The sequence below is a fragment of the Lupinus angustifolius genome, chromosome LG04 (assembly GCF_001865875.1).
Source record: "Lupinus angustifolius cultivar Tanjil chromosome LG04, LupAngTanjil_v1.0, whole genome shotgun sequence".
In the NCBI taxonomy this organism is placed as follows: Eukaryota; Viridiplantae; Streptophyta; class Magnoliopsida; order Fabales; family Fabaceae; genus Lupinus; species Lupinus angustifolius.
Window position 1 is genome coordinate 19,305,128 of NC_032012.1, and position 24,490 is coordinate 19,329,617.

At 30.5% G+C, this 24,490-nt stretch overlaps 1 protein-coding gene across 1 annotated transcript; it reads left to right on the forward strand.

Moving 5' to 3' along the window:
* Positions 2,619–18,213, forward strand: LOC109344690 (polycomb group protein EMBRYONIC FLOWER 2-like). Its single transcript, XM_019583442.1, has 22 exons — positions 2,619–2,731; positions 4,764–4,834; positions 4,973–5,081; positions 5,375–5,427; positions 6,682–6,787; positions 7,077–7,242; positions 7,334–7,390; positions 11,187–11,326; positions 11,812–11,868; positions 12,546–12,667; positions 12,855–12,887; positions 13,072–13,103; positions 13,851–13,903; positions 13,990–14,043; positions 14,125–14,169; positions 14,469–14,510; positions 14,907–14,947; positions 16,003–16,051; positions 16,498–16,581; positions 17,091–17,170; positions 17,384–17,473; positions 17,774–18,213. The coding sequence occupies exons 2-22, from the start codon at positions 4,800–4,802 to the stop codon at positions 17,892–17,894; spliced, it is 1,569 nt and encodes a 522-aa protein (XP_019438987.1). The 5' UTR covers positions 2,619–2,731; positions 4,764–4,799; the 3' UTR covers positions 17,895–18,213.

Below are 24,490 nucleotides of genomic sequence, written 5' to 3' on the forward strand. Positions count from 1 at the left end.
GATTTGAATTGGAGTTGATTGTTTTTCATTGGTTGTTGTCTTGTATGCATTTGCTTTTTGTACTCAGCATGTCTTCGCGTCATATCTATTCTCTTTATTCCTAGTAATTGGGTTACATTGGACCAAATTTTTCACTTCAAAATCTATTCTTAAATTGTGTTACATTGGCCCAAATATCTATTCTCTTTATTCGGATCGGGTTTCACTTAGTTTAATCATAGCTAAGACTTGAGCAACCACATTTTCTGATGTTTTTAAAATTTATTTTATAAATATCCATTAAAAATCTCTTATATATGAGGAGAATAATGAGATTTAACAAAATAAGTGGATTATAATTTTAGTAATTGATCATATTAAAGACTTTAAATGTTTTTATTTTTATACATTGATTATTACAAAATAAAGCAATATATAACGAAAATTAAAAAGTCTCTTGTGTGACCTTGGATACCCTCTACTCGTAAGGTGTCTACGAATACTGTGGTTTTGAAAACGATAAAGTGCTACCTACACCCACTCAACCTCATTTGCGTCCTTACCTATATTATTGAAAATGATAATTTATAATTCACTCATAAAAAATGAAATTAAATATAGTGTAATTGTTTTGGTTTAGACATGGGCAGATGAACCTAGTATCCTTTCAAAATATTTTATTTGACTAAATAGAAATGTTATTTAAATAAAGAATAATCTTATTTTCAAAATATCAAATGACTTTACTTAAATTATAATATCGTTTGATATAGAAAATAAAATTTGTATTATTTCATTATAAAACAATTTTTTCCCTTTAATGAATGACTTTACTTAAATTGGAATTAATTATCATAATATTAATGTACTATTAAAACAAAACATTATACACATCTAATGTATTGTTTATCATGTGAATTACTTACATTTAAATAGTAAATAATGATCATTATGAGTGATGAATAATGTATAGAAAATATAATTAACTCTTACATTGTTGAGAGTATATATTGTTCTCTCATTGTAATTATGGATACATCTAATTCTGTATTTAAAATGCATAATGTGACATTTGTCTCTCTATGATTTGTTGCTTCTGATACAAATTTTATTATAAAATAAATTCATGTCTTCACGTCATATCTATTCTCTTTATTCATAGTAATTGGGTTACATTGGCCCAAATTAAACCTTATATTTCAACATTATCTTTTTAATTTTATTCATTTGTTTTTCAATTGTTAATAATGTATGATTTGAATTGGAGTTGATTGTTTTTCATTTGTTGTTGTCTTGTAAGCATTTGCTTTTTGTACTCAGCATGTCTTCACGTCATATCTATTCTCTTTATTCATAGTAATTGGGTTACATTGGCCCAAATTAAACCTTATATTTCAACAATATTTTCTTTTTTAATTTTATTCATTTGTTTTTCAATTGTTAATAATGTTTGATTTGAATTGGAGTTGATTGTTTTTCATTGGTTGTTGTCTTGTATGCATTTGCTTTTTGTACTCAGCATGTCTTCACGTCATATCTATTCTCTTTATTCATAGTAATTGGGTTACATTGGCCCAAATTAAACCTTATATTTCAACAATATTTTCTTTTTTAATTTTATTCATTTGTTTTTCAATTGTTAATAATGTTTGATTTGAATTGGAGTTGATTGTTTTTCATTTGTTGTTGTCTTGTAAGCATTTGCTTTTTGTACTCAGCATGTCTTCACGTCATATCTATTCTCTTTATTTATAGTAATTGGGTTACATTGGACCAAATTTTTCACTTCAAAATCTATTCTCAAATTGTGTTACATTGTCCCAAATATCTATTCTCTTTATTCGGATCGAGTTTCACTTAATTTAATCATAGCTAAGACTTGAGTAACCACAATTTTTGATCTTTTTAAAAAAAAATCATAAATATCCATTAATAATCTCTTATATATGAGGAGAATAATGAGAGTTAACAAAATAAGTGGATTATAATTTTATTCATTGATCATATTAATGACTTTAAATGTTTTTATTTTTATACATTGATTATTACAAAATAAAGCAATATATAATGAAAATTAAAAAGTCTCTTGTGTTTTGGTTTAGACATGGTCAGATGAACCTAGTATCCTTTCAAAATATTTTATTTGACTAAATAGAAATGTTATTTAAAAAAAGAATAATCTTATTTTCAAAATATCAAATGACTTTACTTAAATTATAATATCATTTGATATAGAAAATAAAATTTGTAGTATTTCATTATAAAATAATTTTTTCCCTTTAATGAATGACTTTACTTAAATTGGAATTAATTATCATAATATTAATGCACTATGAAAACAAAACATTATACACATCTAATGCATTGTTTATCATGTGAATTACTTACATTTAAATAGCAAATAATGATCATTATGAGTGATGAATAATGTATAGAAAATATAATTAACTCTTATATTGTTGAGAGTATATATTGTTCTCTCATTAAAGTTATGGATACATCTAATTCTGTATTTAAAATGCATACTGTGACATTTGTCTCTCTATGATTTGTTGCTTCTGATCCAAATTTTATTATAAAATAAATTCTCAATCACCTTAATTGTATAAAAGCCGAGTTTTATATGCCGAGTGCTCTGAATCCAGATTCATCCCTTTCTCGCTTGCAAACCCTAGATGCTGAAAGCGATATAAGAATTCTTCAAATCTATTCTTAGATATTGCAAAAATTATCGAAGATCAACTCATATAAGGTAATTCTTAATGTGCTGATAACATATTGTAGTTTGATTTTTGTGTGTTTATAGGTTCATTCATATATAGGGATTTCATATTTCTGTTAGACAGGGAAAAAACATGAAATCAAGTTTCAAGCTTCTGATCCTTATAAATTTCTATTCTTTGATCCGATTGTACTTTTAAATAGTCATTCTAATATTCATTTTATAAAATAGATCTATGATCTAGATTGAAAGGTTAAATTGAGGGTTAAGGAAGATTAAATATTGGACAACAAATGAAAATAAAGTTTGATCTCTTGAATTAAACCTTATATTTCAACATTATTTTCTTTTTTAATTCTATTCATTTGTTTTTCAATTGTTAATAATGTTTGATTTGAATTGGGGTTGATTGTTTTTCATTTGTTGTTGTCTTGTAAGCAATTAGTTTTTGTACTCAACATGCCTTCAAGTCATATGTCTTCACGTCATATCTATTCTCTTTATTCATAATAATTGGGTTACATTGGCCCAAATTAAACCTTATATTTCAACATTATTTTCTTTTTTAATTCTATTCATTTGTTTTTCAATTGTTAATAATGTTTGATATGAATTGGGGTTGATTGTTTTTCATTTGTTGTTGTCTTGTAAGCAATTGCTTTTTGTACTCAGTATGTCTTCACGTCATATCTATTCTCTTTATTCATAATAATTGGGTTACATTGGCCCAAATTAAACCTTATATTTCAACATTATTTTCTTTTTTAATTCTATTCATTTGTTTTTCAATTGTTAATAATGTTTGATTTGAATTGGAGTTGATTGTTTTTCATTTATTGTTGTCTTGTAAGCAATTGCTTTTTGTACTCAGCAAGTCTTCACGTCATATTTATTCTCTTTATTCATAGTAATTGGGTTACATTGGCCCAAATAATTTCACTACTTGGTTACAATTCCAGGATTTTGTACTGAGTACATTTGAGTGCCTTAACCAATTTATACACATTGTAAAAATTGCACATTCGTTGGTAATATTTTATTAGTGTATTATAATTTCAAAATATCATTGTTAATCTTTTTTAACATTAATAAATTTAAATGTTTTTATTTTATTTTAGGTCCTCATCACTATATTATTTATTCATTTTTGCACAGGTTCTAAGATATTTATTTCTGTTAACATTGATTTTAGTCCTATCACTTGGACACTTTGTTGTGATAGAAAATATTCACAACACCTTCCATAATATCTAATATCTAGTAGAGTATGCTTTGGTTGTTTTTGTTACTGTTGATATTCTTTCTTTCCTAAACCCCTCTGCAGCAACATTCTTCATGCACAATGAGTATTTTAATCTCCATAACAGTACAAAGAAATAGAAGACTGAGCTTTGACTTGCAAAGGGATATATATATATATATATATATCAGTGTTTTAAATTCTAGTTATGGTTACTATGATTGTGGTCATTACGGCTATTGCGATGTGGATTGCAGCCATTGTTGTGTGAATTATTTTGTAAGTAAAAAAATATTTTTAGATCGATACAATTGTCTTGCGGCCTTATTTGATCCAAATATGGTCTGATGCGATTGTGTTACAGCTCATTGTGATTCGGTGTTACACTATAATTGTTATAATTGTTGTATGATGCGATCGCGGCAGTCACTACAACCGTAATATTGCAGCCGCATTTTGATATATATATATATATATATATATATATATAAAGAGATAGAGAGAGAGAGAATTTAGGGTTTCTTTGAAACTTTTGGTTACTTTTTGGATAAGGAACTTAATAAGGGTGATGCAACAACTTTCCATTTATGTGTTAACATCCACAGAGGTATATGCAACACTGCATCAGCTTCACAAACATGGACTCTTTCTTTCCTTTACTTGAACTCTTACGGAATGGTAGTAAACTTGGCTGTTTTCCATAACCTTTGAAGTCATATGTATTATTTGTTTGATGTTCAATGATTCCTCTTGTCAGAACTACAATACTTCCAACATATGTTATTGAATATTGATAACTTATTACATAATTTTCAATTGTAGATTCATTGCCTGAGAAAACTTCACAATTGAACCAGAATGAAAGGAGCTCAATTTGAAGTTGGTGAACCATCGTATGTTCTCTTTTACACCAGATGTGTCATTCTCAAACTTTGTCTTCATAGTTTCCCAAAAAGGGAAACAACTGTAACTTTATTTTCTAAAGGGTTGTAACAGAAAAATTGCTTATATATATTTGTTTGACCCTGCAGAAAATTGAGAAGCACAAAGAGAAATCGTGATGATGTAGAAGACAGCTTCGAACATTATTGCCAGCCTACTGAATTATACAACTTACTTATGCTTCGTGCTAAAGAAAACGTACTCTTTATTTTATTAGCTAAATCATGTTTTCTGATTTTTCTATGTTATGTTGCATGGGGCATGAAGCTTATTTAATTGTTAGTGACATTATGTTTTTCTTAAATGTTCCCTTTTTTTTCTCTCAGTTGTTTTAGGAGGTTTTCTATACTATAATTTTTATTTACTTATCTTCCATAGTTCCTTCTTAATTCTTATTGCCTCTTTTTCCTCCTGATTTATGGTCCATTAATAATCAAATATTTCTCAATGTTATCATATAACCAATAGAGTACATGTCTCTTGTGTTGCAGCCAATATTCCTGAACAGATGTTTGAACTACCGCATAAAGGCTAGGAACAAGAGGTAAAATATATTATTTCATGTCTTCTTTCTCCTATGTATTATCTTTTCTTTGATAGATTATGTCATATTGTCAATTATATGTCACATGCCAAGGGGATGTATATGTTATATTGGTTTTAGAACATCATGTATATTTAATACCATATATTAGGGTAACAAACCACATGTGTGTATTTGATATAATCATAGAAACCTTGATTTACTAAACCAATTGGCAATGAGATGAGTAGTGCAGTAGGTGTTTAAACCATGCCTAAGAAAATGAGACAAGTAATGTGAGACTTGTTAATCCGTCAGATAAGGCAAGGGTTACCTTTAAAACATGACTAAAGAGCAACTTCTGGATCATAGCAACCAAAGAGGAGTTAAGCTCCGGCTGTAATACCATAAGATTTCATTTCAAAATTAATTGATAATGAAACTTACTTTCCAACACTAACAACATATATGGACTCAGTTTTATGAATGTATAAGTTGCTAGTTTTGTAATTTGAGATTTAGACTTTTGTGGTCCATACACAACTTAGGATTACTTTTGGTTAAGGAATGTGGTCATTCTCATCATGTTTCTGAGTCTCTGAATTAGTTGTGTAGTCCTTGGCATGGAACTAAAGCACTAAAGTAGATTCAATTAACACCCATGTTTTGTGAGTCCATGATCACCATTCAACTACAAGTCAATGTCAATACAGAATCATCTTATAGTACATACAATCTATACAAGTTAGGTTCGATAGCAATGTCTCAAGTTCTACTGTACAACTAATGTCTCAAGTTCTTGGGCACACCTAATGTCTATGGCACTAATAAGGCATTGGTCAAGTAGTGTAAGACTTCACTAGATTCCCAAATAGATCAAAATATCAAATGTACGATCTTTGGAAGTGTCACTTGTTGAGAGAGACAATCACATACCATAAAATGAGTTTAATCCTTAGTCATACAGTGAGATAATATCATTAGTTATACCAACAAAAAAACCTAATGTTTAATGCATGACCTACCTCATCCTAGAGTAATTAACTTCCAGTCTTGTAAGCATAAGATAACTTTTAAAGATAAATTAGGTTTCTATTATGTGAACCTTGTCATCCCTTTTCCTTATACCTTTATTCATGTGTTGATATATTTTCCTCAGTGATTTCATTTTTGTCATTATTTTCATTATACTGTTGCTTCAGTTTTGCTGATTTGAACTTCAGTTTAAACATTTATTTTGAGATGCTAATATGATTATATCATTTGAATATTTAGGATCAAGATGAAAGTTTCTCTGTCATTGAGAATTAACGGAACTGAGAATGTGGCACCTTTGTATATCTGTCTGGGAAGACAGTTGCAATTGAACAACAAAAAAGAGGTAAGAACAGCACCTCTTAACCTTTAATAACTGATACACCTTACCTTATGGTGACAAGTTTCTGCGAGTTCGATTACGAGTTGAATTTTGAAGGGGAATGAATGGTAAATGAAGGTTTCAGAGTCATCTCACAAGTATCTTTCATGACACTCGAGCCTTCCCCTCCTTTCACTCCACAACTCAACTGACAAACGAACCCAACTTCTTTCTAACAAATTTATGGACTTCTTTCTAATAAATTTATTTGCTACAAATTAAAATACTTTTTGTTTTAACCTAATGAAAACAGAAACAGTTTTCTCCTGCTGATTATCAAGTTAGTAGGATGTTCAAGTTTCAAAGTTCTCCTGAGATTGATGGGGACATTGTCAATGCAAAGTATCAGCTTCCTGAAGTTTATAAGTTTGCTGAGGAGGCACAATCTGGCTCACTTTATATCTTGGTTTTCACCACTGGTATGGATATGCTTATACAATACAACGTAGATTAAAAGAAATATTTCAAGTTTTACTAAACATCTTGTTAATTTTAACTATCTGCTTGCAGTTAAAGATAGAATTTCATCTCGTGAAGCCAAGACAGACCTGGTGCCTTCTGATGAAGGTGAGATATGCTTTAATTCAGCCACTTTTATATGTTATTAACTTTATATACTTTTCTTTTTAGTGAAAAAATGTTGGGAGCAAGAGCAAGCTAATAGTAAACAAATAGAGATAAAATACAAGGGAATTTACCAATTGTAATCACGTCTAAAAAGCATTGATGACTACCACTATATTATTAGAGAATAGGATTACCAATGTGTTATAAAATAGGTCTTTTAGAAATAATATATATAGTCCAATACCTAAACCCTTTACATAAATCTAAACCCATATATTAGGATAAATATTATGCATAAGGGTTTGGATAAGTGTTTATGGGGCATGGATGGGGATCACATGTCTTCATTCATGTCTCACTTGGTGTACCAAGTCAATCATAGAGTTTCATTCATTTAAAAAGAAAAATTATAAAAACAAAAATTAATATTTTAATATTATTTTGTGATGTTTGATTGGTCCGGGACAAGGAGACGAGAAAATTGTGGGATAGGTGATCCTGGTCCTGGGCCACAACAAGACTTGGCCATGAATCACTAATTCCTCTAAGCAAATGTAAGATGCATGTATGTGGGTCAACCCACACCTCAATACACGGTCATGGTGCCTAACACATCGTGTTTGTGTTAGTCTCTCTAATTTTATATCACGAGGAGTGTCCGATGCACAGTCGTTTATCACTACATGGTCTGCTCGTGCATTACTTCCATGATGCTATATGTGTCATTTGTACAACAATCTTTACCTTAATGAATATTAATAATCTTTCAACATATATGGTTGGGTTGAGGTTGCTCTAAAGTCTAGCTTTGGTATAAGTTGAACAACTCCATGATCTTCTAAAACACACATCAATATGTTTGGTCCTATCTATTTCCTTTGAATTCTCCCTGGATCCTAAAATATTTCCAAATGGCTTAGGCACCTCTATCATCAAAGACTGTTTGAGCATCAAATTTTCATCAAACATTATATCTCAACAATAATATATTTTTGATAACATAATACCAAAACTTAAACCCCTTCACACATATGATACAACCTAGGAAGATAAACAACTTTGATTTGAGATTAAATTTAGACAATTCATTAGTGGATATATATAGATAAGAAGAGCGTAATTAATCTTTTGTTAGCTTCCGCGTTTATGTTTCTATGAAGAACTTCCATCTCCGCTTACTACAAAGAGCAAGAATGGAGAGTGTCTACCAGAATTACAACAGTCTCATCACCATTTTCTTTGATCATCTAGAGTCACTGGTTGGGGCATGCCATTATTTCTATATCAAACGTTCTTTCATTTCAAGATTCCCAAGAAAATTCATGCCAATAACTTTGTATGGACATTTGTGTTGTTTACTAATTAAATAGGCATGTTCATTTCATTTCTTGCAAAGTGATAAAAGATTAGTGCATATCTTCTTCTCAAAAGTTTCTACCATCTTCTTGTTTTCAATTCTGTAACAAGTAACAACACTCAGAAGCAAAGAAGGGTGAGAAAAGTTTCATTCAATTATGTTTATCAAACAGGTAATGATGGTATATGAATATTATCAAGCAATATGCAAGTTCCTCTTTGAGATCTTTCAGAGTTCTTGAGATTATTGGTCACTTCACATCCTTTTCTTCTTATTTTTCATCAACTACCCCCAATTATTTCTTTTCTTCATTACTCTAGTTTCTTTATCCCCTTTCTCATTAAACACACAACATTAGTGTGCAATTTTTCCTCATTGAAACAACATATAAGGATCAAGATTAAGGTCCATCTCATTTCTTTCTTTCATCTTTTATGATTGGTTTGCTTCTGTCAAAAAGATGGTTAAGCGTTGGATGAAATTACTTATCCCAAATGGTGGTTAAGCGTCAGTATTGCTTCACGTTCAGATTTCAAGACTGGGAGACGAAGATTCGCTCACCAGCAAGAGGAGGTATTAGAGTATATCATCGTATTCAACACAATTATTTCAAGCTTGGAATGCTTGATACATTCCAGCTTGCGGGGGAATGTTAAAATAGTTGAGCTTTTGTTAGTCGGTTAGTTAATTTGGTTAGGGTAGTTAATGTTTTCTTCCTTTTATATAGATGATTCAATGTAATTTTGCAATTTAATTCAATTCAATTATATTTTCTCATTCTTTCTTGTTCATCAAGAATCTCTCTTATCCATGCCTACTACCATTTCAATATATATCTAAATTATTGTAATTTACCTGATTCCTTGTTCATACTTCCTAATTACAATTGTACCCACAATTGTACTCCATAAAAGCTTGGAAGTGTTTCATGCAATCCTCTTGCCTTGGTTATTGCATCTTTGCATACTTCAAAAATATATGCCCTCCAGCTTTAGAATCGAATCCTTTAGTTTGTAATGTCTTCACTCATCCTACTTTGATATGATGATGTAGATAGACCATCACCATCACTATTGTATTCAAAATTACTTTTATGTGCAATATTTGTTGAAGTAGATGTTTCATCTTTCTCCTTTGGCTTGTTACTATTGCATTTGCACTTAAAGCATTATACCCGTGTTATGCCTCTACAATTTTGGTCGTTTTCATTTGGCAAGACCTCTCTACCTTTTATATAGAGATTATCGTCTTAAAAAGCTTCCCCTACATTTTATCTTTCCTGACAATGGGACAAAAGTGAAGTCATGATCCCATCTAATTTGATTGAGACTTTTCCATATGTCAAGGTTGTCACTAAATATTTGTAGGAATTAGTCAAAAAATACAATAGAATTATTGTCTTGTCCTCTAATATCTCTCTTACATTTATTAGAGACATCAAATCTATTAGACAAAATATGTTTCATATAGCATTCCCTTTTAACTCTTCCCAGTCCAATTAATAATTCATACATCATAAAGCAGCATTTTCATTAGACCTTGTTGACATAACATCATACTTTACCCTCTTTGCCATAATCTAAAATTATCACTTCTATTAATCTCTCTCACCTACCAATTGTTGTAACACGTAAGCGATCAAATTGCAACGAGTAGAGAGAGAAAAGAGACAAAACACAAAGGAATTTGTTAAGACATTTAGAAACAACATATAGCCTAATGTCTTAACCTATTTACATCAACCTAACCCCATAAACCAGAATCTTATATTATGCAGAAGGATAGTGATCTACATTTGTGGGACACGACATAGTCGTAGATCGTTAATTCTTCTTAGAAAATGTAGGATGCATGGTCGTGAGGCAGCCCATGCCCCAGTACAAGACCGTGGTGGCCAGCACAACCTCACTTGTGTAATTCCCCATCATGAGGAACCTACAATGTAGCAAATAAGATCAAAAACAAAATCCTCCATAATAAATCAAAAACTGGTAAAGCCTAAAATAATTAATCAAATAATTGTGGAAGAGCGAAGTTAACTAGTTCCCTTCTAGATGGAGTATGTTGCATTCCGCTTAATTGTAATCATAGTTTTAAAACCTTAGTTACATTGTGTTTTGACATGGCCACTTGTTGTGAATGAGGTATGTAATCATCATGACCTGTCGAAAAGTGTGTTACTCAGTTGGCACTTGATGTGATTCGTTGAAAAAATATATTCAAGTTAAAAGTTCAATAATTAAATGTTTGTTAGACCAACCACAACTGATGAAACATAAAATGATACACTCTATGAGACATCAGATATGCTCTTATTCTTTTCCAAGAAATATATATTTCGGATGTTTAGATTGATGGGTTAATATTTTTTCCTTGCTAAGTTGAATTTGTTTAGACTGAAGAATTCATCTTCTTTCTCATTTCATTCTGTGTTGACAGCAATACCCAGAGATTTCTGCTTATGTGGGAGAGTATCTTTGCAGTATCTTTATTATACATGGGATATTGATCCAAGTTTTGTTTCTAGCCAAATGGGAGAGACAGAATTGACAATTGATTTAGCTCCGTATTATATTAAGGTATAAAAAGCTTATGACTAAAATTGTTTTTATTATGCTTTCTTATGTGCCAAGTTAAAGGATAGTTAGTCTATTCCAAGGGTATTGGTTGTTACTTTTCTACTTGGGATATTTCTATTTATTGTTTCGGGAGGAGCATATCTTTTGTTCATGTATCATGCATGATCTATGATTGGTCAGGAAAACAACTCATACACCTATAGTGGTCGGAGTGGTACAATTCGTAGGACAACAGATGTGTTCCCTATTATTTTTGTGTTGTATAGACTAATATATAAAGAACTTTTTATCTTGTTATTTGTTTATTTTGCATCATTTAGATAGTAGTTATCTTAATTATTCTAAGGCATTGCTAGAATAATTTAGAGAAGTTTGCATCAATTTACTGTGGTTTACTTTTTTTTCCTCAAACCATTTTCAAACCCTTTCTTCTATTCTTCTGGATTACGATGTGTGTACTACTTTGCATATTTCTTATTTTACAGCGTGAAGACAGAGAATGGAGGCTCTCAATTGAAGATCCTTATCATCCTGACAATGAGGTTAGTTCTAGCTAGGTTCCTATGTGTCTGGAACAAGCAATAATCAAATATATAAAACCAAAATAAAGTACATCTAAGAATACAAAGAGGACTGTTAACGATGTTCGAACAATTGCATCCACGTCCTCAAGAGCGTTAGACGATACAACCAGTCTATTATTAGAGATATCCCAATTAAGTTTACAGATTACATATTCACAAAACTCATACTCTTGTTGTCCTTGAGGTTAGTATATAGATCCTTAATTTTTTTCTGTTCCAAGTAACAAACCTCCAACAATGTCCGGTGAAGGCTACACCTAAAATTAATAAAGTTGACGAAACTGATTTAACTTTTAGACGTCAAAAAACTTAAAAGACTTATTTGAAACAAGAAAACTCGAGATCAGATACTAACTTGGAGTATAGAGATTTTGCCTCACATATATATAGCCAAGTGCTGTTGCAACAAAATAACCCTGAACCGTATCGCGGGTGCAAAGTCCTGCACCCCCAACCCAATACGCAACACGAGGCCTAAGGCCGATGGGGCCATTGCTGCTAGAGTGAGTGGAGCGAAGCGTAACAAGCTTGAAGTTATCATTGAAACTGATGTGAATCTCATTAAGCTAAGACTTAGTTCTTTGAACTTGTGTTAACTGCTTCTTTTTTATTTTGTACTCTGCTGGTTTCCAAAGACTGCAATAAAGAAACTGCCAATGCAAGTGTATGCTGAAGAGTATGGGGCTAAAGACAGACCTCACTACCTCACATATTCAAGCCGTGATATACTGTCACCAGATTTAGTTAGTATCATGAGGTAAATTTCACTTTTCTCAATATCATGAATTCACCATACTTATGCAACCATGTTGCTTGTATATGTAAAGTTCATGTTCATATGCAACCATGATGATTTCTTCTTTTCGGAATTGAACTTTCATGTCACTTTTATGCAATAGATTATGGTATATATATTTTAACTTCTAGCTGTTTGTATGGTTCAGGTTGAGAGAACGAAGTGTCTTTTTTAATTACAGGTATTACATTTTAACTTCTTTGTAACAGGATACCCTTAAATGGTTCAGGGAGTTTTTTTTTGTTCTAGTGTTTTCTAATTCTCTTTTGGTTGTTTTTCATGTTTGTTGCAATTATAAGAAATAATGTACATCTTGTGTTCTGATCTTCTGTTTTAATTGTTTGTGTTTTATAAAAATATTGCAGTTATCATGATAATAAGCTGCTTAAATCAGAAGGTAATGTAAATGCTGCTCTCTTATCTTGTTTGGTTTTTTTTCTTCATGGAGTAATGAATGTATTTTCCGAACAAATTAGATGCTGATAGGAGTTTTTATATATTATTAGATGTAAAACATTTGCCTCATGTCATCGTTAAAGATGTTTCTGTTTAACTTCTTCTGATGTAACTTTTGAGTTGTGATATGCATTGGTTATTGCTGAAAAAATGAATTATCATGTAATTAAGACAGCATATGTCTTTAGTGCTCTCAGAATAAATTATGGTTTTCTTTTCATAGTCACAATTTGTGCGTAAATAAAAGTGTTTTGTATCCCTAACATTCAGAGATTTGCTACCGAATTTTGTGTTAGAGAAAATTACACGGCAGACCTACGTTGTACTAAAATTCAACCTTTTTTGTCTGATAAATGAGAAGCAAAGAACGAACTCGTGACTGCTTGGTCATAAAGACTCTAGTACTATGTCATGAGCTATCTCTCAAGAAACTTAAGCAACAATCTAATTATCTAATTGGGCGAAAGTACATGAATGTCGAGCTATAGTAAAAGAAATATCAAGATTAAGATGAAAGATCAGATGCCTTATTCTTGAAGCTTTTTCTGTGCAGCATTATTAGAGATGTTAAAAGCCATTAGTTGCTTCTAATATAGATGCTTAGGCTTTTAGATTGTTATCTATTTACCTTATTGTTAATGCCAATGTTTCTTGACAATTAGTAACTAACTGAAAGCTTTCATTGCAGCCACCAATGATTTTACATGTGCAATATGTTCAGCAAGATGTGGCAGTTATAAGGTTTACTCTACTTTTGAATGCTAATTTAAAGATATAGATATTCAACATAAACATATTTCTAATGCTTTTGTTATATGCTTTTTTAGGGTATAAGATATCACCTGGAATCATCACATGACTTTTTCGACTTTGATTTTTGGGTCAGTAATCTTCATAACTCTTCAAGCTTTCTAATTATTATGCAGCAATGAACTATTAGTTTCAAATATTAATATTTGCAGGGTGATCAAGTTATAAATGTGTCTATCAAACCTGAAGTATTGGAGGTCAGAACAGTTTTCTCTCAATTCTTTTTTTTTAATTTTGTAAATATATTAGTACTTCTTAGGATCAAGTTGGTTTTAAATTTTTGTTTACTGACGCCTCTTTGAATAATTGGAAATGTTCATCTTAATCTTTCAATTGCATATATTTATCTGTATCTTTACTTCATATATTATATACAAGTATTTCAAAAATACCTTAGAAAAATCACCTTGATATCAAATGATGTGTATTTTAGATGTTATTGATATATTATTTGGTTTAAGTACAACTAATGTTTAACTTAACTTTTCATTTATAGGTTATTACTTCTGGTCCCAAAAATTGTTTCTCTCTTCTGAAGGTAAAATCGTATATAATTATTGTATCAGATCTCACTAAGTATTAATCTTGTGGATAAAGCCACAAATTTAATGTTTAATTTTAGTAAAAGGTAGTTTTTAACTAAGACTAAAGATTATTAAGAGATGGGTCCTTGCAGCTACAACATTGTTTACCTTTGCTTAATTTGAAATATAAGTTGTTTTGTGTAAGGGAAGAAAGTTCAATAAATATGAATTGTTGCTCTGTTACTTAATATATTAATCATTTTGGAATGATTGGTTCAATTGAATGGTATTAGCTATTCTTGTGGTGCCTAAGAAACATGGAAGAAGCATGACAATCTTGTAATAAGTTTTAGCATGAATGCATTTGTAAATTGTTTACTCTGGAAACTTATTAATTAATTTCCATGCAGATTGTTGGTGATCTTAGTCCAAGACAAATTTTCATGTTACGGTAAGCTATTTTACTTTTCACATTGTTTTGAAATTTTCTCCACCCCATATACTTTGATATAGATGCATGCTAGAACTTGTACATTGGTAGTTTCTAAATTGATTCTCGCTTAAGAACCATGGTACTGCATCAAACCAAGGATGCAACAAAGCTAGTTCCGGTTCTTATTAAGGACCATGTCTTGAATAGTCAAGGATAAACAATAGAGAGAGAAATGTGCAAAATATAAAAATGAGGTAAGTTGTGGAACCCATTTAATTGATGTTTGGTAGTTAGGGAGATAAGGTTTAGCATTAGTATGGGACTCATATAAGCAATTGGATAATTGGTATGTGGATGCTCTTGTTATCAAGAAAAATGGTCAACTGATATCTATGTGCAGTGCCAAACCACTCAAGCGAACTCAGAATACCAAACAATCGATCTTTGGAAAATGATGCAAACCTAATAGACCCAAAGTCTGAATGTCTTTAATGAGATAGAGCTAATGAGTTAGTCCTAGAGGAACATGTACCCAACAAAGAGATATTACAAGTTAGATAGGATCGTGTGAGGCATACACGGCAACATGTTGTCGAAAAAAGGAAGTTAACAAATGAATCTGGTCATGAGATTCAAGTAATGTAACATGTACCCAACAATGAAAAGTTTCAAGTTAAGTATGGCAATGAAAATCATGCACTGCAGCAATTTACCAATTAAGGGATTACTCTTGAAGTGCAACAATTTTCTAAAAAGGGGGGATTACCAAATGAGATTGGTAATAACACTCTTGTAGTGCATAAAATTGCCATGAAGGAAAAGTTTCTTTGTAGTGTGTCAATTAACAAGCTTTCCAATCACATATTGGAGCTTTATTTTCACTTCAGTACTAAATTATACAGTGTAAAATTGTTCTTCATATGTGACACCTATACTAGTTTAGGTGTCAGAGTATGATTTTATATGAGGAAATAAGTTGTCATGTTTCACTTTTTAACTTGTGATTTTGGTTCTTGCTATAAATAACTTAATGGATATAGCTTTTGACTATGGTTCTTTTCAATACATTTCAGCAATGCACGACTGTGCAAGAGACAATTTTATCACTCTGTCAAATACCAGGTGATGCATGGCTACCATTTTATTAATTTTTGTGTACTTTTATTTATTTTGCATGTCACCATTATATTGTCTTGAAAAAAATCATGAAGTGATGAGCATCAAAGACACACCCAAACACAATCCTTTTTAAAAATGATGCCCTTTTGAAGTAGAAGTGATTTCAGGCCATAAGTTCTATAAAATCAGATAAGTTTCTATTTGAAGTAGATGTGGCTGCAGATTTTTTTTTTGCTTTGTGCATTAAGTTTACTATTTTTAGCTTGTTATTTCAATTAATTTATGGTTTTGATCACTGCTTTTGAATAATATTTCTTAGCCTTATAAAAATACTATGGTATCCTTTTTTTATTTTATTCAATATTCAAGATGTTTAACCCTTACCTTTATACATTGCTAAATAAGTCTGATAGATTTGTTACTCATTTGTCTCTTCCTTTTTCTTAAAGCCAATGTCACTTGAAGAAGTTGTATCAGGTGATGACAGTGAGGGTGAAATTGATGAGGAAACTAAAGACATTGAACATCGAAAGGTATGTATAAATATATAAGTGATCTTTGGTTTTGATTTTATATGGTTTTAGTATTTTAATAGTAACTCTTCTTATCCAACAAATACATATAAGTCTGAATATGAGGTATATTAAATCCAACCAAATATATGATGTGTATAAAATCATACCATAAATATCAACAAAATCAAGCACAGTTGATATATAAGTCATTTTCTTAAACTTGTGATTTTGTGTATATGCAAACATAGAGTTTATGTGGCCAAAATTGCAGTATATGTTGTTTTCCTTAAATGTTACTTGTATTTTACATTACAATGCACACTTTAATGAGTTGGTTTAACCAAGCTTTAGACTTTATTTAAGAGCTTAATTTGTTATTCAAACAGAAAAATTAAAATTCTCCCTGATTCAGTGTATAGAATTTCAGCTTAAGTTTATGTTAAGGCTTGGGTTTGGCATTATGAAAATATGTGTTGCACCTACAATTACTATTCACACACTCATTGACCCATATTTATTGGTTACAGTTGGTTGAGGACTGTGAGGGTGTGACCAAAGAAGGGAAGGAAATCATGTTTATGTGGTCCTCATTTGTTAGAAGGCAAAGGTAAGTTATTATCAATTTGGCTCAAGTGATGTTCACTACTTGTATCATCCTAGTACTAATAATTTAGAGTTATTCTTTTTATATTTTTGCAATTGTTAACAACTATGTACTTAAGTATTTTATGATGAATGCATCCTTTGAGCTTTGATATGTATATGTTATTCTATACTGACTTCTCATTTATGGTTTCAATGGTTTTTTCTCTTGTGGCAGAGTGGTGTCAGATTGTCACATTCCTTGGGCATGTAAAACTTTCACAAAGTTGCATTCCAATGTGCTTGTCCAATCCTTTCAATTGAATCTGTAAGTAGTCATATTTCTTATGTTGGAGTGTTCCAACTTTAGATATATTTATAGCAAAAACTAAAGATATAAAACTATATTGAGACTGGTTCTCGAGACTTCTGAATCCTCAATTTAAAACATGTCTGACATTGTTGTTTTCTCATCTTGTAATGGTTATTAATTTTTATCTTACATCTACAACACATAACCATGACATTTATAGTCCTATTTTTTGGTGAAGACGGTCAAAATGTCATACATCATACTCATTCCTTTTGGCTATATAAAAGATCTGCAAATAATTGGTTATTTTGGCAGGTGCTGGAGAATGTTGATGATAAAACTATGGAAACAAAATCTTATAAATGGAGAGGTCATGAATGATTGTAGCACTATTCTTGAAGAATACCTGAGGCAGAATTCACATTCCCCAAACTAAAGAAAATCTAGCATTTTTCTTAATGAAATAACCCATTTTAAATAGATATGGACTATTTACATGGGACCCAAAATTTGGTGTGCTCTGTGTGTTGGTATACTGTTATACCCAATACTTTGTCAAGGGATAAAGTTTCATCCCATATACTGTTTATGCTCTATTTTCTGCTGCATGGAGCCTGGGAAGTACTTAAAACAATGTGTGCTATTGATCCTCAGATTCTGTTACTTTTTGATACTCTTTGCATACATTCCTGTTTTATGATGAATCTTGAGGGATCAAATATTTATTCTATGAAAAGAGATTTGAACCTGAAATTCCAAGCTCCCTATATGCTTTTGACTTTCCCAACAATTCTTCTGATAAGTTCTGTCTTTCTTATGCTATAATTGTTCTTTTACTGATGTATGAGCTGGTGTTTTAAAGTATGGTTACTGTGATAGTGTCAGTGCGGTGCGAATTATTTTGTGAGTAAAAAAATATTTTTGATATCCAAGCGGTGTAATGAAGTTGTGTTGTGGCTTCATAAGACCCAAATGTAGTTGTGTTGCAGACATATCATTGTGATTCGGTGTTGTACTGTAATTATAGTATGATGTGGTAGCGGCAATCACCGCAACTGCAATAATACAGCCGCATCATGTGATGTTTTTCGTAATTTGAAAAACTAGTATGATATATATATATATATATATATATATATATATGTGTGTTGTCACATGTATAAATGACAAATTTTAATTATTGGGATAATATTAAAATCAATAATTTTCTTAAGCGTGGACATATTTACAAAACATTTTTTTTGTTCAAAATTTGATTGTTTTAACATGTAAGTGTATGTGCGTGCAAGTGTAAGGCATGAAGTGTAAGTGCATGCATGCGTTCCATTCGACTTTGATAGTGTAAGTGCATGCATGCATGGTCTGCGTTCGTGGACAAGTTAGAAAATTTGGGGTTAATTTGACATGTAACAAATAAGAAGAAAAATAACAAAGGTAATGCATAATTACCTTGGCACATTTCCCTATGCCTTTGATAGTGTTGATTGACTATCACAGCGTATGGTTATTGATGTCATTGACTTCAGCCAAATGGGCATCTTATATCACAAATTTCTAAGTCATTCGACTTCTTTACTTCTTGTTGTCAATACTATGAACTTTGCAGCCATGATGGTGGTTACTAATATAAGTTTTTCTAGGATCTTCAAGAAATATCACCTACACTAAATGTGAAGACACAACCACTTATTAAAGCTTAGTCTTCTTTGTAGGTCATTCAACTAGTATTTGTGTAGCATTCTAATACAAAGGATACCCATTATAGTTGAAACTATAATTCATTCTCTCCTACAAATATTTTAATACTCTTTAAACAACAAACCAGTGGTAGCTACTTAAATACCTTACTTAGCCTACCTACAACATATATAGAACAAACCTATTATTGTAAGAAAACTATTAATTATTTTCAAAGTATTTGAACAATAGACCTTGCCCTCAATGCCTAGGATCATGTACTAGGGTGTGTGTGACTCATTCATATCTATAGACCGTGAATGTAAAATTTAAACTCTTTAAATATTTCCATCCAACACACTAGAGTATTTATATTGCAAAAACCACCAAGCTTGAGATCCTAGCATATAATAGCACATACCACATCATAAGCTTTTCCTAGATCAACTAAGACAATATATGTCTTTCTACATTACTAGAAAGCTCCCAACCATATAGCCAACGGAATTAGTCTCTGATATGCAGGTTTCTTGATATATAAAAAAATTAACATATAGGAAGAATAGCTACACTTTTGATTGAAATTAAATCAGAATCACACATTTATTTTCTATTTGTAATTTTGTGTCTATTTTTCTTCATAAACATGTACGTTTATACTATTTGAAAACCTTCTAGACTTTATGAATAACATTTGGAAAACAATGTCATTTCAGAACTATTTTCTTGATTGCTTATAATTTCTGGATAGTTTTCTTATTACAATATAAAATAAAAAATATGAATTAGATCATAATATCTTCAATTCCTTGTATATTTAAGAAAATCAATTAGACAATAACCACATTCCAGATTTATGGTTTGTTTATATTGTCATTTACCTGGTTGGCTGCATAGAACATTTATGGAGCATCATCATCATCATGTTCTATTCCAAGATATCTGTATGAAATGTCATGGATTATCTTTCCCTAAACAATCAAACAACATCATAAGTTAATCTTGAAGAAATTGAAAAATACTGTCAAGCACAAACACAGACAAGAACATAGGGCACAGACAACATGCAAAATATAGGGAACCAATAAATATATATATATATATATGAAGTTACTAAGATGACAATATATTATTATTGTTAGAAATAACAACAATCAAACATAACCGATCTATCTTGTTTGAATAGTGGAGATTACAAATAAAAGCATGTACTTTTTTTATCTTGACAATTCATGTATGATTGTATGGTCAAAAATTCATTATTCTCATAAAAAAAGTATCACATTGTTTAACATGATTAGTAATTTACCCCAATGTTCCACAAAAAATTGACCAATTAAGCTTAAAAATGAAGATAATGAATTATTATAGGCATGTATTACCTTTGAAATCTCATCCTCTGATATCGACCAATATCACGTCGTCATGGATAACTAAGAAAAAGGGTATCCAAAATTCTGAATTTGCAGTTTATTCCATTGCACGTGAGAATATAAAGAAAAAACAATATGCAAATATAAGGAAAAATGAAGAAAAAAACAAGTATTAGGGAAGAATCACTCTAAAAGTATATAAATATCACATTTGATCTTACCCACAACAGTGTTTCACTTTCTTCGAAGAATGATAAACATGGATCAACTCATTGCAACATTTTTCTCTTCTTCAAGAATCTTCAATAGTAGAAAAATATTATTTTGTAACAATAATTATAATGAATATGAATAAAAGACTAAGAATCATGATTCTTCAATAATGAATAATGGTTTCATTGACCTTCTATAATGTAAATGTTTAACCCATACAAGAATCATGTGACATTAATGACAAAGTAGAGAAATATCCTTGCAAAAAGAAACTAATGAAATATCAAATCATAAACATTAAAGAAAATCAAGTATCCAATTAAGTGACAATGTCAGAATAATAAATGTAAGACATTGTAGTCCTTTCATCCATTCAAGTTAATGTTTTCATCACCAATAAGGGCCATTAATAGTTTTGTTAAGGTTAAGTTGGTACAAGAATTCACTTTTTAGAGACTACTCATGTCTATGATGGAAGAAAGAGAGTGTCATGTTTTTATAATCTTGAGGAACAAAAGTGATTAGTGAAAGAGTTTTGTTTGGTTTAATATGAAACACACAGAAGTTTTTGTTTGACATGCGATTGTTATTCCCAACAAATATCACTTAGAGAATTGAATTTTTAACATTTTAACTCACCTAAGATCCATTAAAGTATCAATATTGAAATCCTTATAAAAACTCTAATACCATATCAAATATCAACATGACAATTTAAGTTATTAGATGAAGAACACTTCACTGGTTTTATAAGTACCAATTATTAGAAATTGTTAGCTGGGGTAAATTTAGTAAGAGCAAAGAGAAAACAAGGTCCCCTCCTTAAAGTAAATAGAAAACATAAAAATCAAACAAAAAAATAAAAACAAGAATAAAAAATCCTTCTACATATATCTAAGGGAACCTTCTTTACAATGTTGGGTATATCCTTGATTGCATGGGAACTCTTAAGTTTTGAAAATCCCTATTATTCAGGGATTTAATTCTAACAGTGAAGTGCTTAAGACCTAGAGAGACTTGTACAATCTACATACATAGTTACTATATTTAGGGTGAACGAAGTTATTAGATTAAAATGATAGTTACATAATTCTCTCATTTATATATTCAAATTCATCCTACCATCTTCATCATAAAGAAGATAACAAGTATTCAAGTAAGTCAAGTTTGTCCTTTGAATTGAAAGAATAGAGGCAAAGTTGAATTTAGTGAGAGGTGAAGAAGTGGGTTTGGGAGAGGCCATAGAAAAAAGGTCCCTATTACTCTGTTAAACTAAGGAGTGAGGACTAACTCATACCATATATGTAAAAAGTATATCATTCTATCGACATGTAAGTGATACAGTTGGAATCCTTTTAGTACTTGACAAAGAAGTAATAAAGAAAATCAAAGTGCAATGACTCCTATATTCTTTTATTTGTAATGAGGTAATAATTTTATCCTTAAAATTACAAATAAAAACAGAACTTTCCTATCGCATATCGGATAATGGTTCCATAAGTAAATGATAATATTGATGAATTAGTTTCTTGCACCAACCAATAATGAACAACTAATCTCCATACACCCGAATTATTTTTGCTATACTTAATCTTTACCCTTTTGCAATAGAGTCTAATATAATCTAATAAAGGACTAATAAATATAATCTTTCACAATATTATCAATGACTCTTATGATCTTCCAAAATGTAAATTCAAATAGATAGAAGAACTAAAATTCCACACTCATAATTCTACATGGTTTTCTATGCTTATGTTGTTGGTATTTTGACTGTGTTTATTTCTAAAATGATAATTCTCATGAATAAAGAATATTTGGTTGTTATTGGGTGGAAATTTCTATTTTAAGAGATTGAGAGAGATTCAAATATTGGTTATATGGCTAAGCTAATGAACATTGATAATGTAGATTGATGGATAGATGGTGAAACACAAAGGACAAAGGAGGTTGTTAAAAAAATTAGAGGATTAATAATTTCTATTCCAATCTAAATGTTATGATCTCCATGCTGTTTACTGAACTACTGATGCATTTCCTAGAGTTGATTCAATTTACTATCCATTTCATGTAGCATGCAATAAACACTATTCATATCACTTGTCAAGAATATGCACAAATTCTGCCATTTTTTAAACATTGTAGACCATTTCCCCCGGTTTGAGGCGTTTTTGTACATTTATAAAGCTTAGAAACCAAAACAATTTTTTTTGTATAACCAAAATATTACCTTACCTCAGTAAAAAAACTAATCAATTTTGTAGTATGTAACTACTACTTCAAATAAGTATCATTCATAGTAATCAAATCTTTAATCTTTTAATTTATTTGGTGATACAATAAGACATTACACAACTAGATCTATGTCTAAACACATATTGAGTAATGTTTAGAGTGTTTTTCAACTTTTCCCTTATAATTATCAACCCTAGTGAAAAATGGAAAGTAAAAAAAACTTTTTATCAAACCAAACAAAGCTTTGGTTTAAAAAATAATTGTCTCTAAACTAGTAGAGTAAAGATCATATTGAGTATCCATAGTTACAATGACAGACACATTGCTCCTATAAAAAGTAGTCACCAAATAAGTTTATAAAAAAAAAATGACTATGGTATAGTGTACATTTTAGTCTCCAAAAATTTCACACAGCCATCAAATAAGTTTTTAGAATGACCAATATTGTAGTTACTTTTAATCTTTCAAAACTTATTTAATCACTATTTTCTTTGGATGACTAACAGGAAATTCAAATGAACTGTTATTATACCCATTAAAGAAACACTAAATAAACATTTCAGATATATTAGTTAGTGCATAAAAAAAGTAAACAAGTAGAATACAATGAAGGGAAAAAACCAACTAAACAAACTAATTATTTATTTTTTTGCCCACATTGTTAATATCCAAACTCTCCTGAAGGTCTTAAACAGAATGAATATAAAACATAAAACACCACGTACTAAAAATATGAAAGCAAAACTATTTGTACTACAAAGAGTATCCCTTACTTTTTTTTGGGTAACGAATTAATCCATTTCGAGGTCATGGTTGCCCCTTCCAACAAGTGTTACTCCCAAGAATCGGACTCTCAACCTTGGGGATCCAGTAAGGTCTTATACCACTAGACCAATGTCTTTGTTGGTAAAATTACATGTATAAAAACACATAGGTAACCAGTATCTAGTTATCAATACAATAGCATATGATAGGGATGGGGACAATGTAGGTTTTGGTCTCAGGATTATATGACCACTACCCCACAACAAATTCAAGATACATGGTAATCAGAACGTTCCTGCAGTTGGTCTGTCTCCTACTCAATATCTGGAATATGATGATATAAACAATGGGGTTAGAATTACAAGAATTTCCCAACAATATAAAATTTTAAAAGAATACTAGTGAGTAGTGATAGTGCTGATAATTGTTTTTACTAATGATAGTTGTGCTGATAGATGATAATTGTATCTACAAAAATTGTATAATTCCACCCTTCCAATACAAAAAAAAACATTAAATAGGTTTAGATCCAACAGATCAAACACAAAACCTTACATAATCAACCAACAATTATAAAGTCTACAAACAAGAATAATAGGTTATCCAATGTAATTATGATTATGTGTCAGTTTAGTTGATAAAAGTATCAAATATTAAGTGGGAGCAACATAATTCAAACCCCAAGAAGCAATCTATCCCCCTCCCCTAAAAATGAAAAGAAAAAGAAAGAAAGATGTTTACTTATCAAATTTCAACACATTTACCTATC

Coding starts and splice junctions, on each gene's coding strand:
- LOC109344690 (XM_019583442.1), top strand. CDS start 4,800: ATGAAAGGAGCTCAATTTGAAGTTGGTGAACCATC. Junction 7,391..11,186: donor CCTGGTGCCTTCTGATGAAG/GTGAGATATGCT, acceptor CTGTGTTGACAG/CAATACCCAGAGATTTCTGC. Junction 11,869..12,545: donor CTTATCATCCTGACAATGAG/GTTAGTTCTAGC, acceptor TGGTTTCCAAAG/ACTGCAATAAAGAAACTGCC.